The 18,675-nt window shown below is 39.4% G+C and overlaps 1 protein-coding gene across 2 annotated transcripts; it reads right to left on the bottom strand.

Annotated features, from left to right (window-relative positions):
• Nucleotides 1-179: 179 nt before the first annotated feature.
• LOC140656792 (F-box/LRR-repeat protein 21-like) lies at nucleotides 180-15,260 on the bottom strand. 2 transcript variants are annotated; one of them, XM_072872927.1, is made up of 7 exons: nucleotides 15,111-15,260; nucleotides 11,292-11,387; nucleotides 9,719-9,859; nucleotides 6,718-7,167; nucleotides 5,333-5,455; nucleotides 4,451-4,622; nucleotides 180-3,041 (listed from the first exon to the last, which is right to left on the bottom strand). In XM_072872927.1, the coding sequence occupies exons 4-7, from the start codon at nucleotides 7,090-7,092 to the stop codon at nucleotides 2,398-2,400; spliced, it is 1,314 nt and encodes a 437-aa protein (XP_072729028.1). In that variant the 5' UTR covers nucleotides 7,093-7,167; nucleotides 9,719-9,859; nucleotides 11,292-11,387; nucleotides 15,111-15,260; the 3' UTR covers nucleotides 180-2,397. The 2 variants fall into 2 exon arrangements, with proteins under 2 accessions (XP_072729028.1, XP_072729029.1); XM_072872928.1 differs by lacking the exon at nucleotides 15,111-15,260 and adding an exon at nucleotides 14,798-14,980.
• Nucleotides 15,261-18,675: the final 3,415 nt, after the last annotated feature.

Here is an 18,675-nt window from a genome sequence, read left to right as displayed (position 1 = left end):
CAGAAGTTACCTTTCGATTAAAATTAGCTTCCCACACTACCAGTGAAGAACCAATGTTTCACACTGAGACAAATGTATCAATTTTGTTGGCATTTAGTTATAAACTCAAGTATCAGTTGGTCTTACTTCTTAAGATCAGTTAGCAGAGTGAACGCACAAAAAAGATCATTGCATCAAAATTCACAACATTAATAAATGCAGGCCCATTTTTCTAGAAGCTTGGAGCTGGAGGAAGCTAACATCCATGGCTTCACAGAAAAGCTGCTTTAGTAAGAGGGACAGAGAAAGGGACAATATTCAAAGAAGCATTTTAACAGTTTCCTCCTGAACTATAATTCTGTATATAGCCACTAGTGTTTGACACTTCATTAATGCTGTTATGTTGGCTAGAGAGACATGAAGGACTCTACCAACTGTCTACAAGATTTGTCCACATTCCATTTTACAGTTTCAGCAAGTCAAAAATCCTCAAGTTTGAGGCAGGAACATGAAATGACAATGACTAATTTGCTATAATCCAAGAGTTAAACATTTCTACTGTCTCTCCCCAGGTTTGTCAAGTATACGGTTTCTAACAGGACAGAACCCTGCCTAACAGGAGGATGCAGTGCAACAGATGGATAAGAGTCTAATATCAGTGCACGTATTAGATCACTTTATTATGTTTACATTTAAAGCAAACCACGGATCTTAAGCTAAATACTGTTCAGAAATATTTCAGTCTTTTGTTTAAAATACAATTATAATCCCCTTGATTATGGAAGCAAGTACTTGGGTAACAGGCGCTAGTAACCAGAGTCAAATGCTTCTTAACTCTGTGCAACAGGCAATAATGTATTACTGATTCAGAGAGGCACTATATCCTATCTTAAATCCTTTAGCTTGCAACTGGGAACAAGTCTGTCCAAGACAATGGTGGTTCAACCCTTCAGCTGTTATTTTTGCAGTAAAGAAGTATAAGCGTGGAAGAAACTGACATTTTATCTGATGTGCCAAATACTACCAGCAAATCAAATGTAGACTTCTCATTATAAATAGGAAGATAGAACAACTACAGCATGAAAATAATTACAGCAAAATTTGTATACTATGCATTTCAGTTTACAGCGTGCAAAACGTCAACACAAAAATACATATTCTAATTCACATCAACTCACCATTCCTTTCCCCTTTAAAGAAAACAAAGAAATAAAATAAAAACTTCTTCCTCAAAAACCAATTAATAGCAACAAGTATTAAACAGTCCCGAATTAAAAATTTCAGGATCACCACCAGCAATCCTTATTCTAGAAATCAGAGCTTACAGCACAGCTCTGTGAGATACAGGCAAGATTACTACAGGCCATTTTGGTCTCTAAGTGGCAAACAGTTTTGGATTTGTTTTTTGGGGGGTTTTTGTTTGTTTGGTTTTTTAAGCGCCCTAAACCCTTGATTCCAGACAGAAAGTGACCGCAGACAACTGTATTCCATTTGATCCTTCCTTCTCACTAGCCACATTTATGAGATCCTTCTTATCTCTTAATAATGAAAGCATGGAACAGCATTCAGACATCAATCTCTGTAATCAAAGACTTGAACTCTCTCAAACCCAGAAGCTATTTCCGTATACTCTGGCAGTTTCCAAAGTGCTTTGTCATTCACCCAAGCAATCAATGTAGATCCCAACTTTTAAATTCATTAATTTTAACAAGGTCTCTTTCCCATTCATTTAATGCATAAAACAGAAAAACAACATACTGTACAATGCAGTCTATACAGTTTAGCTAATCTGACAAAATTATTTGTAGTGCAATTTAAAACCAAAAAGGTTTTTTGTAAGTATACGCTTATTTACCAGAACATTTTAATATACTGGCATGAGTTTAAGCTAGATTATATTTGAGTAACCTGGTCTAGTGTAAGTATATTAATGTACAAGCTTTTACATTTGTAACATGAGTATTTTGAAAAATAGCTGCATAAAACATCATGACAAATAATACAGTTTTCCTGAACTCCAAATTCTATCCAGCTTCCCATGAAGTTACATTTGCTAAAGGAAAAAAGTTTCTCTAGTCCTCTTCTGACTACATCAGAAAGACTAAACAAAGACATGAAAACCAAAAATCTTTAATGTGAATGGAACATTTAAACTGAAGCTCAGAGAAGCCCAAGTTCACTGAAGTTTGAAGCACCTGTAAACCATAAACAAACTTTCAGAAGTATTAAGTACACTTAATCTATTTTCTATTTCAATATACCATTAACATTCTAGAATGTTTTGCTGTTACACTGCTAGGGATTCTCAATGTAGAAAAGCTCAAATCTGGAAATAAGTTTTCATATTTCATTTACATTCTTTATTTGCATAGAAAGCAACACCCTGATTCTACCATTTTCTCCACATTTGTGGAGAATTTACCATGTTGGCATCATATCAGGAAACCACATTCTTCCAAGGTGTTTGGAGACTTCCAAATGAAGTCGATCTAAGCTATAATCATTATCTGGAATCAGTACTTCCTCCATTATAGAAAGCTGGGTAAGCCTGCCTCCACACATTTTTACAAATTCAATAAAACCTCTGCAGGTTACTTCACATTCACCAAGTCCCATTGCTGTTAAGTTCTTACAGCGCTCTGCAATCCGAATAAGTTCTTCGTCCAAAGGTTGAAGTCCATTAGCACACACGACCAACTCAATTAACCTTGGGCAATTCATGCCAATACGACCTAACATTGCCTTGCTTACTGCACGACCAAAGTAAAGGTGTGTAACGGGGGTTTCCTCTCTGAAGAAAGCATCAAATTCTTCTTCATATAAGAAGAAATACATCACAATGTTGACTTTCGGGGAGTGTTTAACAAGAGCATCCCAGCTTTGCTTTTTAATAGTGTGAAATTCAACTTGTCCAGGATTTTCACTCACAACGTCTATGCGAAGGTGTTCAAGATCAACATGTTTTTCACTTGAAAGAGCCAGCAGCAGTTCATCACTTAATATGTAGTAGTTCAAAGCCAGCTCCTTAAGTCCGTGACACTGGTCAGCAACACAAAGAATTCCTGAGGAACAACAACAACAAAAAAAAAAGTTACTCTGTAAAATGAAAAATGAATATAAAGCACAGTTGTTTGCTGTAAAGCTCAAGTAAGTACTAATTTTATTGGCTTGAGTATTCATGCCTGTATCAAAAAAATATGAAATATGATAAAGTTCTAGATATCCACATCCTTTTATGGGGTTTTGGCCATAAACACTTATCAGTAAGAGAAGCAAGTTTAACTAGATGCATTCATCTTGGATCTGCATATCTTTCTTCCTCTTTGCCCTTCCCTGTTCAGAATTTCCTCAACTTTGAAGAGGCAACTGAAATCAGGTAAGATCCAGCTGAAGTTGCCACTGTTCCCTTGCCTAATACTCTTTCCTTCAGTATTCATCTAAGCATTCTATTTAAACTAGGCCGCTAGTGGTCATTTAAGAGCTATGCTAAAACAGACCCTTCCCTGAATTAAGACATAAACAACAGAACTGCTCTTAATCTCTTGGAATATGAAGTACACAGATTAAATCACCTTTTGTAGACTATGGATAAGAATATAGGAAAGAGACCAGACCAGGATTCCCCTTCCCTAGTACCAGGGTTTCAGGAGAAAGGTAAGTGAGAAGGGACCCAAAAGCCCTCTGAACTTTCTGGCAAGCCTGTATTTTGAAGGGAGTGAGCCCTTCACCAACCAATACTAAAATGAGCAAGTTCATACCACCAGATCTGGACACACGAGGGCACTACAGAAACGGAAAGACTCTCAGTCTTACACTACTAGTTTTTGAAATTTGTATACACTCCCAAGTTTGTTTTTTTAATATAAGTTTGAAGTATTAACTCTTTTGCTCTGTAAGTTAAACTCACAGCACCTTGCGGAACAGCTACTGACAACAGCTTTCATCTCCTTTAGCCCACCAACCAGTAGTTGATTCATGGGTCGGGGCTTTTGCATGTGTGTTCCCACAGAATGCCAGTTAGTTAAGTTTAGAGTTGCCCACATTAAGCAGTACACATTTGGTTACCCTTACACAGAACTGGCAAAGAACCTCAAGTCCTTGGAACATGTGTTAAAAGGCTTACACTAATTTTGGAGGCTTCTCCTCCTCAAGGCCTATGATCAGAGGTACTGAAGCAGCTGAGAAGAATGTAAACAAAAAAAATCCCCAGAATTCTAGAAGATGCAGTCAACGAGGACCACCTCCACCTTCATTAATCCAACTCATTCAGTAACACAAAGACATTACTCTTCTTCCCCTTCCAACTGTCCAAAGCCAAGACCAGGTCAATAAAAGGCCTCTGCTAAGAGACTCAGAAGAGCACAAGACTCAGAAAAGCATTAGAAGTTTTATTAATAACTTGTTTCAAACTAAGTCTCGACTATTTTATGATACTTCACTACTACATTTTTCATATATATTCACTACTCACCAGCAGGTGATACATGAGGACAGCTGCTCATTTTCAGCAGTTTTAGAGTATCACTGTTGTTAGCAACAAGAACCTTTAAGGAAGGATCATCAAGTGGTGTGTCATCTATCTTGATTGATGATAATGACTTGGAGTTTACAAAAACTACTGTCAGTGCTGAAGCAAAGTGAGCCTATTTGCAGAAATTGAAGGAGGAAAAAAAAAATCTTATGAAAAGATAGGCAGAACTTCAGCATCTAAGCCTCAGGTTTTGCATGCACAGAAAGTACAAAAATAATCACTTCTTAGGCATCCCTGTTCTTGTGTAACAAAGAAAGGCTTATTTGAACAGGAACACAGGAAATCTTTGTTTAAAAATATGCTGCTGCATGTGACAAAAATTAACTTTACACTCAGTAGTTAACTCATCCACTCTGATTCATCTTTTCACTGTAATAAAGCAGGGATAAGTGGACATAGTGATGAGCCTGAAGTATCTAGAATTTATCTGCAGAAACAAGGAAATAGCATTTATTTTATTTTTCCAGAAAGTAACTCTGCTGTGACCTATAGAGTCAAAGAAAAAAAGTCTCCCAAAGATTTCAACAATATGTTGCAGCAAATTATCATTGTATCTTTTAATTTAGAAATGAGGAAGCTCAAGTCTTCTAAATTATTCCCCATCTCTACACCAGAAAGTATCAACACGACTAAATTTAATGAATGGAATCAATGTTTAACTATTTTCTTAATACTAATGTATGCCACAAATTAAAGAAGATATGCCAATAAATATAGACTGTTTCATAAAAATTACCATCAGCTGAATAACAACACAATAAGCAAGCTAAAGTGGTTTAACAGTGAATTAAGTCACTCTAGTTACAGTTTGTAGAACATTACCTTAGAAACATTCATGAAGCTTGGTTTTGCTGTAGAAATCAAACCCAGCGTCTTGATAGAACAATTCACCAACTGAGAAAGGATGTCACAGGCTGCTTCTGCTGACTCAGTACTACTATCAACCTATAAAAATGATTTAAAGATCATGAAGCCATTCTTTATTATTAGAAAACAGCAACAGATACCCAAGACTGCAAGGTCCACATCCACTTTGCTGTACTGCACCAGACTACATTTACCACAAGGACAATATGCAACATCAATTAGAAATTTCAAGACAAGAAAAGAGTTCAGGAAAGTTACTATTAGAAAACTTTCCTGCCTATGACTGCTGCTTATTTCCAACACGAACAGAGAGCTTAAACGTAAGACTTGTCTTCAAATAACCTCATGCCTTCCTAAACAACTGTAATTATTGGCGTTATGATAGACAGTGGTATGTATGCACCTTCTTTTAAATGCCAATTTTAAACTCTTAGAGCAGAAAGACTTGATAAAGCCTAGATATACTCCAGCAAACTAATCCATTTTACCTACAGGGACACCACCTTTGTATCCTGAATAATGAACTGATTCTCAATTAATCTATAAGCCTGATGACTAACTTTGGACAAATCACTATTTCATCTCACCTTCCTCCTCTATAGTAGCTGAAATGATAAGAGTAGCTGAAAAAGCCTAAAAGTTGCATTAAGACATTATAATCCCAATTCATTATCATCAGTTATATGAAGTGCAGAAGTTACAGGTACTCAATAACTGATTATCCATGAACTGCTGTGCAACCAGATCATGGTATCTCCAAATGTAAAACTGCTGCCAGTGCTGAGAAAAGAAGCCTCTGATTTTCATCCTAGCTTTAATATCAATCCTTTCTTCTGCTTTTCCTTCACAGCTTAGAACTATGACATCCTCTAAGGCGAAGCATCTGCCAAAAGTGAACAAAGCACCTGTAACTCCAACTATGATCTTCTGAGATAAACAGAGTAAATTGTATCAAGTATTCAAACGAAAGAAGTTCACATTTATACAATCCTGAGACTTCAAACTTCATTTAAATCAAGTTTACTGTTACGCACAATAATGTCCCGAGTACTCAGATTGCCACTAACACTGATTCACAGAAACTACATATTCTGCAAATTCTGAAAACACATTGTTCAGCACTGTATTGCATGACGTTAGCTCTTTCTTTACTTTGTAGAGGTTAGATTGTAGAAATTGGAAGGAGACAGTGTGCATGTGTGGAAATAAACTGTTGCAGGAGTTGCATTTTTAAACATAAGACTTCCCAGGTACAACACTTGAGCCAACCAACATAGAGAAACTGCACACATTATGCACAGTAACGTCACAAAACAAGCCTCCATTCGTCCAAGACTTACCTTGAAGCTGACGTACTGCAGGTGATCAGCATGCCTCTTGATAATCTGCTGAATGAGATCAGGATGTGTAGACTTTAAGTAAGAAGTAGCTGGCTGGCTAAGTTCAAATTCAAATCTCCTCCAGAGATCTGGGATGTGAAAAATTTCATTCCACCTTCGACAAACAGAAGATGCCCTGGCTCGATCTACTAAAGGTAGAAACTGAAAAATACGCAGAATAACATGGTGCGGAAGGCTTCCCCAGTCCATTGAGGCGTGCAAGTCAGATTCACCAAATACTGAGCCATATAAACAAGTTTTCTGTTTTTTGCTTTTCTGTGATGTTTGAGGAGCTTCATTTTCAACCACAACTTTCTGCCTAGCTCTCTTCATCATGGAATTTTCAGGTACTGGAACGATCTGATGTATTCAAACTGCAGAGTTTCCTGAAAGGTCTCACGTACAGTAGGTCTTCAGAAAAATGCAGAAGATTAGGGGAGGAAGGGAGAGAAGGCAGTGAAAACACAGTAAGACGTAACAAGTTAGTAAAATGTAAATATAGCATGTTACTATGAAAAAAGGTATGTCCATATGCCAATATCCAGTGCACAGACATTAGCAAGGACCTTCTTTCTTGATACCTTTTATTTTGAAAAAGTTGATTTGAATCTGGAGAACTTGGCTTTGCTAATTTACCAAGTGTAGTTTCATGTGTTAGTACTTCATAGCATATAAAGCACTTTGTAGAAAAAAAAGTATTTAACAGCAATTTAGTTTAGCAGCAGCAAATTGTGTATGTTTAAACTCAGCAGACAAACTACGGAATCTACTCATGATTTCTAGAAGAATTTTATCAACTATAGAACCCAATTCATAAACTCCCTTTTTAAACACTGATGAACGTGGACCAGATGTATTCAGAAGAGTCAGATTCAAAAGTTTTGCCCATCTCCCCCACTGCTTTGCTTTGTTGGTTTTTTGTTTTGGTTTGGTTTTTTGTAAATCATGCCAGGCAGAGGAAAAAAATGGTTGTACAACTAACAACAAAAAACTTCAGAGGCCACTTATCAAATCAGGGCAAAGTAAGTGAGGTTCACATGCCATTTTTCAGCAGGAGAAAAGGACAGTGACCCTGGAATGCAGCAAACTGCATGAATGTACTTCACTGAGGAACGTTTGCCACATGAGCCAGAGTTCAGAAAAGAGCAGCATAAGGAAAAGCTCTGCTTTCACATGCTGAAGCAGTGCAGTCAACTCAAGGCCATTCTAGACTGAATGCTGTTATTCAGTCAATTCTCAACAACTGTCTTAACTGTTTCAAGTGCCGCTTCATTCTACAGTGGGATGAGGCCCCTTCTCAAACGTCCTACTAATTAGAAGTTCAGCCAGACCCTACCTCTTCCCAACCAGTCTGAAGCTAAAATTTTCAAAGCAACCATGCATTCTTCAAGAACGAACAGAATGCGTTCTCTATTTTTACTGAACAATCTTGCACAGCAACCCTCACAGCATGCTGCTTCTGCTTTTTCCCACCATCTTCATTATGGGGGGGGAGGAACCAAAATCCAGAAACAGCAGCAACATACAGACTATCCTATCAGAAACTTATCTGGCATTTTCCCCAACTTATAAAGCCTCATGTGTGTGGCTGATGAGGTGTCTGACACACAAGTGTAACTCCATTTTTGTGAAAAGAAAGCATGTGCATTCTTTGAGAAACGGGAAAGAACAACCTAGCCAATTAATCAAGAGCTGTTCGTATGACCAGCTTCACTACTGTTTGTCCTCCTGACATTGTCTCAACCACCAAGGAGTTTATTCTAGTAGTCTTTAGAAATCTTCATTTAGTCTCTTTAGAGTTCCATTTATGATAGTGATAGGTGACATAGGCAGAAAGATAAGCTAGTAACACTCTTTAAACTATATTTAATAACAGAAGGTTTTCTTCCCTGAATAGACACGTGCCTTGCACTAACAAGCAAAGGTAGCAAGTCAAAGAGAATGAAGAACGATACTCTCCAAAACAAAGCAGTATTTCTAAACAAGACATTAGTGTTACTAACGTAATGAAGATGCAAGCTCAGCATGAATAAAGATTTTACCACTAGACCATTTTATCAAATTATCATCTACACAACCATGTTTTATGACTTTTGAGTGCTTTAAGTCACACAATGAATGGGCATTCCAAAGCATTATATGTGGATGTAGTAATTAACCACTACATAACACAACACTCTCTTCTAGTTGCTCATAGCCTTGCTAAATTTAGCTTGAGTCAAATACTTGCTTTTTTTCCCCTCCTCCCTCCTTGGGAGGAATTACAAATTTAGCTGTTTTCTAAAACTAAAGTCCAGAACAAAAAATGAAATTAAACAAATGCTGTTGTCCAAGAAGCTTCTCTATGCTTTTGCTAGTCTCATGCAAATCTGCAACAGCTTGGTAAAACGTAAGTTTCTGAAAAAAAATGAAGTTTTCACTTTCTTATTTGCAACTTATTTGAGCTTCATGGGTGCTGTTCCACAAAGAAGTTTTGGCATCTGAGAACTACCAAAAAGGACACCATTCCCACAAACCACAGGGCAGGCTATAGACCAGATGCAGCATATCCAGTCCAGACACATAAAGAGATGTGACAAGGTATGCATGGCGTAGAGAGTAGCTATGCTCTCACTGATGGAACATAGCCATAACATGTTCTTGCTGCTACATGCCTTTAAAACCGGTAACTCTAGAATTTCCTTTCTTAGTATTCTATATTGCAGTACTTTAAATCTAGCAAAATTACATTATATTACTCACTGTGGAATGCAAAGCCAGAAAAAGGTTCCATTGGTTACGTATCACAAAGTTTTTACCAAACATGAAGCCCTAATATTTACTGTGAAAATGTGAATGCTTATTTCATTCTGAATACTTGAGCTATGAAGAGTATATATTTTAAAACACAACTTAACTAAATTATAGTTCCATGTGATATAATCCAGGTAGTATTCAACGAGAGGTTTACATGCACACGTACCTCCAAAGAATGTGGAAGTTCCTGTCAAGTTACCAGCACCTTTCTGGTATCTGAATATCCATCCCACTGTTGAGTCATCCTGTATATGTGCATGGATTCCTTAACCAGAAGGCAGAGACTGGTCCCAGAAGATGAACCGACCTGTGAAGCCACCAACCAAAGAAAAACTGTTCTGCAATGTCTGGGAGACCCACTGGAGGGACTAAACTCAGTTTTGGAACAAAGACTGAGATGAATAGTACACACTGCACTGCAGGGCAGACATGGAAGTAGAACACCGGAATGCAACAAGTAAATTAGTTTTACCAAACATTATCTGAAAACTATCGTTTAACTACTGGGAAGGTGTAATTGTTGGCACAAATCTAGTTTTTGCATTATCTACAATTTTAGTCACATCAGTATTCTTATGCAACACAGATACACCTCTGCATTCTTGAATATTAAAGAAATTACAAACCTGGATAAGAAACAGTAAATTTTGTCAGCTTACTGTATACCAAAACCACATGAATCAAAATAGTTATACTTAAAGATGTGACTTCTAATATTTTAAAATTTGAGGATTCTTGGCTTTAAGCATTACTCACTTTTACTCCAAAAGTAGGCTTACTGCGTCATGATAATATTGACAGTAAACAAACTATTTTGGCTAATTAAACTCTATCTGGAAAAAAATATACCAATGATGTACAAATATGCTCCCATGTACAAATACAAAAAAACCTACCCTGTATCTTAGTATGAAAGAGTATCTTGGTCTACTATAAGAAAGTATACCCAAAACCTCCAAATTCAGTTATCCATTTTACATTGTTTGAAGATGGTTTAATGGAAAGCTATAGGAACAGCAACACACATCTTACTAAATCATGACAGGTTTGAAATGAAAATGTAGATTGTAAATATCTTCAGTTTTTAAAAGTATTGTGTTCAACCAGTAGTAACATCTTTAGAAACCTTTTAACACTAAACTTTATTTTTCTTTAAAAGATGGGAGACAGGAGGCTTTAGATTCTCCCAGGTCATATTATCACCTTTTGAAAAACTACCCAGTTAAACTTTACAACTATAAAGCTGATATTAAAACAGGTGTAGTACGTGTTACTTGTGAATACAAGAGAAGCTGGCCCTATCTCCTAAGCAAAATCAAACTCAAGTACTGAAATCTGTGCAAGTAATGTTGCTGCTCAGCTCACACCTCAGAAAATTTAAGAGCTGCATAGTTATGCTTGTCTATAATTAGAAAGTTTATATACATTAGTAACTCTGTAGATGGCATCTGAAGAAGTTTGTAATTTATGGTGGCCTTGTATTGCACACAGTCTACAAGTATTACATGTTCTTCTGTCAAGTGAGCAGACTGCCCCTTTGCTAACTCTGCACGGCACATAAAATTCACTTGCAAAAGTGCTGTCAGTTTCTAGCACATAAAAGATAGGTTTATTATGACACATGTAAACAGAACCCATAAATAACATTATAATTGAGAGCGCAAAACAATTTAAACATTCAACACAGAAGTGTATTAAGTTTATAAACTATACAACATACTTTGAAGTGGCTTTCTTACCTAAAGAATGCTTCCAAGTTACAATAGGTAATATATGAATGAACTGAGGCAGCTGCAGCCATGGGGCACTCACAAGCATCTGTCTGCTCTCCCCTCCTGTCCAGATAAAATGCCACAAAAACCTTTATTAGTTAAAAAAAAAATCACCTTGTATTACTTCCCATGCAAAAATTATAGGAAAATACATTGACACCAATTTATACATTTTCTTGCTTTAGTGAAGGAGCTTGAGGGCATCATCATAACACAAGGTAGCTTATCTCACATTGCAAATACTGTGTCATTGATAAATGTGAGGTCAGATTAAGCATAAACCTGATGGGAAACAACTGTTGCAACTGCATTTACATTGTACTGATGAACAGCACAATGTAAACAGCAAGTTATTCAATATTTGCATTATCATTACCATTAGTAGTGAAGTGTGGTAAACAACACTGTCTATAACTACTAATGTAATCTAAGAGTCACAGAAAACAAAACAAACAAAAAAAACCCACCACACACACAAAAAAAAAGGTTTTTTCCTGCCCTTTTCCCTTCATTGGCAAGGCTGTCTACTGGCCTAGGGAACTAGGTGGCAGATGATCAAAACACAGTTGCCACATGGCACAGCTTCCTCCCACCAAACGTGCAGCAGCCTTAAGTCACCAACCCGGTACAGCCCTGGCTACACAGTGACATGGCAAGGAGCAAGATGGGAGCTGCACTCCATCAACAACAAACCACCCAGCCTGCAACCTGCTCCCTGTTTACGAGCTCCCAGAAAGCAGATGACAGTCTGTACAACCTGGTGGGTGTACCACAAACCACTGCATCCAGGGGGCTTAGATTAAAAGTCCTCTACCTGCCTCTACACTATTTTCTTTTAATACAACATTACAGGTGAGTTTGTGTTTCAGTGTCTTCCATTGTAAGTAATAATTCAAAGCTTTACCCCCAAGAATATTACTAAGTTTGCTTTTATAAAAAACACACCAAATAACTGAAGTCTTCCTCACAATAAACTTTACATCCTTATGGGAGGGGGGGGGGGGGCTACCCTTCCATCTGTTCTAAAGTCAGGATTTCAGTATTCTCCCCAACACTTCCCAGTGTGGCTGCAAGCAAAGTAATTGCTAATAGTAAAATAACATCTGAACATTAAGAAAAGGATAGTAATATCCTTTTATAGTAAGAAATGTGGCAAATATATTGCTATTAATGTAATCAAGAAAGACTAGTTACAGTGTTCAGCAGAATTTCACAAATATTTGAACTGGTTACCTGTAACACCTGAATACTTCCTCCTAACCACAGACTACCTCTTCATGAAATGAGCTTCTCTTTCATAGACCTGTCCTAGCATCCCTCAGCACAGAAGGAAGTTTATACTTTTACATTACAGATAAAAGTAGCAAAAATTTAGATACTACATTTAAAAAAAAAAAAGTTACTGAAAGTTGTTGACAACAAAAAAAATTAATCAGCTATACGGTATAACAATGCTTGCTTTAAGTGTCCAAGGCCACAAGAACCATGCAAAGCAGCTTAAACGATGTCAGCTCATCTAAGCAGAAATGTTTATAGTAAAAAAATAACTCATTATCAGAGATGTAATCAAATACAAGCTTATTATGTAAATAACAGCGAATTGTTAGTCTAAGGTAGAGTTACCCAAATTATTATCAAAGATAAACAGCAGCAACACAGTCGTTGAAATGAAATACTCAGATAACTGATGAGGTTTATCAAATCTATTCATATCCTCATTCGTGCAGTATCAAACATTGGTGCACTACCCTATACAGCTGTTTTCCTCTATAAACTCTTTGACCTCAATGTCCTGTGACCAAGTATTTTGCACAGCTGCACATTATCCTACTCAAAGAAATTCAAATCCACAAAAATCAACAGGGATCCAGAAAAATTCAAGTTAAATAACTGTTTCTGCAGCTTATCCTGGTAACAGAACCATAAACTTCTGCTACAATTAAGACCTTAAAATCTCTCCCATGACATGGGGTCTTGGCAGGGGATTCTGAGAAGTGGTCAGCAGCAGCTCAGTTATGCTAGCAGCTGCTCACTACTTCCCATGCTACAATGTCAGCTGAAAAAAACCAGGTTTTATTACTATAACCCAACATACCACTGATTCAAGCCACAAAGAAATAACTGCTTCCTCCGATTTGTAGACTCCCCTTTCAGTTCTCAACACCAGGACTCAGCAGGAATTAGTAAAACAAAACACCATAAAGTCAGGTTTCTAATAGAGACAGTAAAAAAAAAACAAAACAAATCCAGCAGAAGTGAAATTCCTGAGAAACAACAAAACCCCTTTCAAATAACTAAGCTTGGAAATCTACTGGGATAAAGCAGGCATTGTGATAATTAAACTTTAACTTTCTAACTCTTGGAAATTGATGTTTATGGATCTGCCTTTAACAGCTGAAATACTTGTCACATTAATCATAGTGTCTTTAAGAAATCACAGTTCAGTGATAGTATCAAGGTTACCCACTCACAACGTTAAGGAATTTAGAGTCCGTCTGGGGAACAAGAGCAGCAGATACTGTACACAAGAAAGGCAGTGTTGGAAAGCTGTTGCAACTGCTGATCCAGCCTCAAATTCAATTGCTATGTTTCAAAACATAGATCAAAAATGCGTTTTAAGCTTAAGTCTCAAAAGATCTAGTCCTTCAGTGTGATGAGCTCCAAGATTAAGCCTTTTTCTTCATTTAAGACACAGCCATTTTTTAAATGGGTGGCATTTTCGCTTCTGAACAGGATTTTTTTTTTTTTAAATCAATCCTCATTTTTCTCAAAACTCAGCCTCTGAGGCTCTCTCTCAAGGGATTTATCACATTTTTAATGTTTATCGCAAAACCTCGGAGACCTAAAAATAACAGCATTCAGCTGAGCATCTTAATACCTGCATTAGTTTTAACTGAAGAAACAAAAACGCATTGCCACTTTTAGTGTTATTTAGCTGACAAAATTTAGCTATTCGTGTTCTACTGATGCACTATTTTTAGAAGAAAGCCACCCCCACTTGAATCGCTTTTAGACCATGAGCAACACCCAAGACTTCCCTCGTTTTACTAAATGACACATCTGAAGCTCCACAGCTCAAGAGTTCTCTTGAGGGCTCACCCAAACATTACACAGCAGAAAAAAACCAAAACATTCTTTCTACAGGTTTTCTAGAAACGTTTCTACCCGACTTTAACCAGCCATTTACGCTCTTTACACTGGAAAAATCGCTTCTCTTCCGACCGATCCCCAGCGCCCCACTCCCGACGCGGCCCTCCAGCTCGGGGGATGCCCATCCCGCCACGTCCCTCTCCCGTTACTTCGCCTGCGTGGGGACAGCCGGGTGACTTTCGGGGGGGGGGGGGGGGGGGGTACAAACCCGACGACAGAGCACATCAAGCCCTTCCTGCGCACAGAGGTTTGGAATTTCTGTTTCACCTCAACCCTCAGCACCGGGCGGCTCTGAGTGAACGCACCCCGGGGCAGGGCATTACCTTTCCCAGAGGTGTCCTCCGCAGCTCTCCTGGAGGGGAGGGAGCGCGGCCGGGTCACTGACCGCGGCCCGGGGCGGTGACCTCCCCTCAGGCCGAGGGCGGGGGTTTACGAACGCCGCACGTACGCGGGAGCCCTGCTGCCGTCAGGGCCTCCTGACGGCTCAGCGAGAATTAAGGTCTCCAGGCGCGGCGTGCGTCTGCCCGCCCGACCCCGCACCACCCTCCCGTCCCGTCCCGTCCCCTCCTGGGCCGCCACCGAGGCCCCCGCGGCCTCTCCCCGCCCGGCCCGGCCGGCCCCCCCGCCGCCGCTCACCGCCGCCTCCGCGCGGCTCCCTCGCAGTGGCAGGGCCGAGGCCAGCCGCAGAGCAGGGCAGGGCGGAGGCGCCGCGAAGAGCCCCGAAACCTCCCGGCCCACCGAGCGCCCTGGCCACGCCGCCGCCCGCGGAGGGGAGGAGCCGGCCGCGGCCCCGCCGCCCCAGCGCGCAGGTGCCGTGGAAGGCTCCGGCCCCGCCGGAGGCCGCGGCGGCACGTGACGGCGGGCGCCATTTCGCGCCCAGGCCCGCCTCGCCCTGGGGCTAAAATGGGGCGGGAGGGCGGCGGTGGGGTGATGTCTGCGGCTCCGGACAGGCAGGGCGGGATCCTGCCCTTGGTCGCCTGCCCTGTCCTTTCCCTCCCCATAGCAGCAGGGGCAGGTGCTCCTCCCGCTGCCCTCGCTGCAGGCTCTTATCTCCCACTCATTTTCTGCCCCGTGTATTTTTTATTATTTCCTGACGTGAAGTACCTGTAACCACATATCTTCCCTGAGCTGGGGCAGTCCTCGGCTTTGGAAACTGTCCCATGAACCTCTTCAGGAGGCTGTTTCCTCCAGGCACAGCTTTCCCCTGTGCCTCCTGTTGAGAGCTGGGCCTTTGGGAAGCAGTTTTGTGGCACTACAGCGAAGGAGCTCCATCCTTGTCGGCCTGGAGGCTCAAAACAGATGCGGGAGCGACGACTTCTCTGCAACCTTGCGTTTCTGCCTCCCTCAAGGGAGGCCTCAGCCAGCCTAGGCTGGTCAGTCCCCAGCTGAATGCTTACACTTCAAAAGAAGGTGAAGTACAAGCAGCTTTTACTAACGTTTAGCTACCCGTTGGCCAAAAAGAGCCCCATTCTGAACAGCAAGTCTTTCCCCGTTTGCTGTGCATACCCTCACTGCCTTCACCCTGCCAAGGACAGAAGGCTGATAGCTGGGTCTTGTGTTTAAACCGGAGATGCCAAAAGTACACCTCTAATATGCTAAAGAATAATTTTAAAAATGCAGATTTTATCTCTGCAGACATACTGCATAACAGCTCATCGCTAGTCTGATTATTTATGATTGTAGTTGTAACTGAACAATTCAGGTTTTATTAACCAACTGCTACAAAACAACCACAGATTTCCTGGGTCTGGCATATAGCAATAATTAACCAATAACAAGCCTTTAAAACTTATTTTTATGAAGAGATAATACTAAACATATGAAACACTTCAGTGGTAGATTATATCTGCCCTACATAAAAGCAAAGCTGGCAAAATGCAACTGAGTATTTATGTGACATCAAAATACAGTTTCTTCAAGCAGATCTGAACAACTAGAAAATGAGCATGCAAAAGGACTAATGAAACAAACTGAAAGGAATTTTCATCATACAGTGACTGACATCTGCAAAGTACACAATTTCTTCAAACAGAATGACAAAATACACTGCACATTTAAAAATACCTAAAAAAACACTCTTACCCATATGGTTCTTGACTATTTTATTCAGACCGTAAAGGAAGTAGGAGATTAAGTTCCAAGTAATTTTTTTTGAAGTCGTTTGTTCCTGGTATATGTTTTTAAACTGATTTTTCAGTAAATACTGCTACAAAAAGCACCTTTAGTGCTATCTGTAGACAGTAACAGAGGATAGATTGTAAACAGAGATTAATGGAGATTTGCAGCTAGTGTCTAACCCAGTCATGGGTTTCTTTGGTGTACTGCCAGTAACCTTTGGGCTCCTGTACAGGAACAGGTTCAAATGTACTTTAGAAAGATTCATATGGACTAATCTGAGGCTTTCTGTATAGAAGAGTTTCATCTTTTGATCTAGTCTAGCAGAGACATATTGTATACCTAACTTAAAATGGAGAAGTATAGAATAGTATAGAAGAATTCTATGCATTTTATAGCTATACTCATTATTGCTTTAAAATGCTTGCAGGCACATAAAAAAAAAATCAGCTATGGATTTGTCAATACTGGAAGGAAATAAGCACAAACATGGGCACACCAGGAGCTTCTATCTTCTGCTCATCTTCCAGGTGTCAAATAGGTGCCTGGCACAGAGCTGCTACTTGTGTCTCCAGATCCTCCATCTCATACACAAGATGCAAAGAGCTGAAGGCAAACTGCACCGCTGGATGTCTGCTCTCCTTATCTAACCCATTACTATGGGCTGCCCACATCATCCAGCCACTCAAAGTCAAGCTTAGCCTTCCTCCTGTGGTTGTCTCTCCTGGAGACAGATTTACAGAAAGAGATATTCTACTCACATCTGATGTTTATGATGGTTACAGGAATATTTTGCATAATATTTCACACAGGTTTCATAGTATACTCTTTCTGTACTTTGGTCAGCAGTGATACTCAAATTTTTTTATCATTGGGCTTTGAGGCAGTAATCAAGAAAAACAATTTGAGTAAACCCATGAGTTAAATAGTACAAGAAAGCTTTCAGGAAATCAAAAGTTTCCTGAGACCAAAGAATGAACATGTGTCAATTCAGAATCATGCACTTGAAAGATTTACAAGAACTGTGTAAAAAGTTAAAGACAAGTCTCTTGAGATTATTGGCTATTTCTTAACTAGTTTTTAACAGAAGGACTCCAGGAGAGGAGAGAGTTGGGAAAAAAATAAAGAAAATAAAGTGAAGGATGTTTATTGTCAGATCAAGTAGGAAACCATGCAGCATATTGTGCTGTACAACAACAGTTCATACAGACAGTTCTCACAAAAAGAAATCACTACGAGCTTTTTTGATACACTAACTTCAGCATAACTGAATTTCATAGCAGGACTTCTACATTTTAATGCAAGCCCTGCTTCATTTTCATCATGACCATGATTCTGACAAATCCACGTAACCAAAGGATACTCATGGTTGCGTTCTCGCTATCTTGAACTCTTGGAAGATAACGTGGTGCAGGGCTTTGGCCAAAGTTTTGCACAGGCGCTGTCATTGCCATGCTGAATCATATTCAGAGTCAGTCTGGCTTTTCTCTGAAAGCGGTTGCATTTTTATCAGTGTGCTAAGCCAAATAAGTACCATGTTGTAGCTCCTGCTTTTAAAAGCTTAATTTTAAGAAATAACCATGCATTTCACAAGCAAGATTGAAAACACAATGACATACTGTCATTCTTAATTTAAAACGCAAATACTCGAACTTTGTGATCAAACATTGCAGCTCTAAAAATTTAAAACTTAACTGAGCAGACTAGAGTAGCAAAGGACGATTGTGCCCAGAAGGTAGGTTAGTCATGTTTGCTGGAGGCTTGTGAGCTGCTCTGCTGGACGCCAGCTGCTGCACAGGCAGGCAACATGAAATAGCCTGTCTTAGGAACAGAAATCACCCAAGTCCTTTTGTAAAAGTTTCTATAATCCACACTGAATCTGAAGTAAAATTAGTGAAAATAATAGCTTATTTACATGCCTGTTTACAGATGCCTTCCTTTATAAGAAAGAGTTAAAATATGGGTTTATATGGACAAATCTTTATGAGACAATATTGAGCTCTTAGAAAAGCAATAACAGTCTAATATTATCTCTCCAGAAATAAGCATGAATCACTAAAGGGAGTAACTCCAAGTATGTTGTAAT

Source organism: Ciconia boyciana, chromosome 9 (assembly GCF_034638445.1).
Source record: "Ciconia boyciana chromosome 9, ASM3463844v1, whole genome shotgun sequence".
NCBI classification, from domain to species: Eukaryota; Metazoa; Chordata; class Aves; order Ciconiiformes; family Ciconiidae; genus Ciconia; species Ciconia boyciana.
The sequence above is the reverse complement of the archived record's forward strand: the minus strand, read 5'-3'. Positions and strand labels throughout refer to the sequence as shown.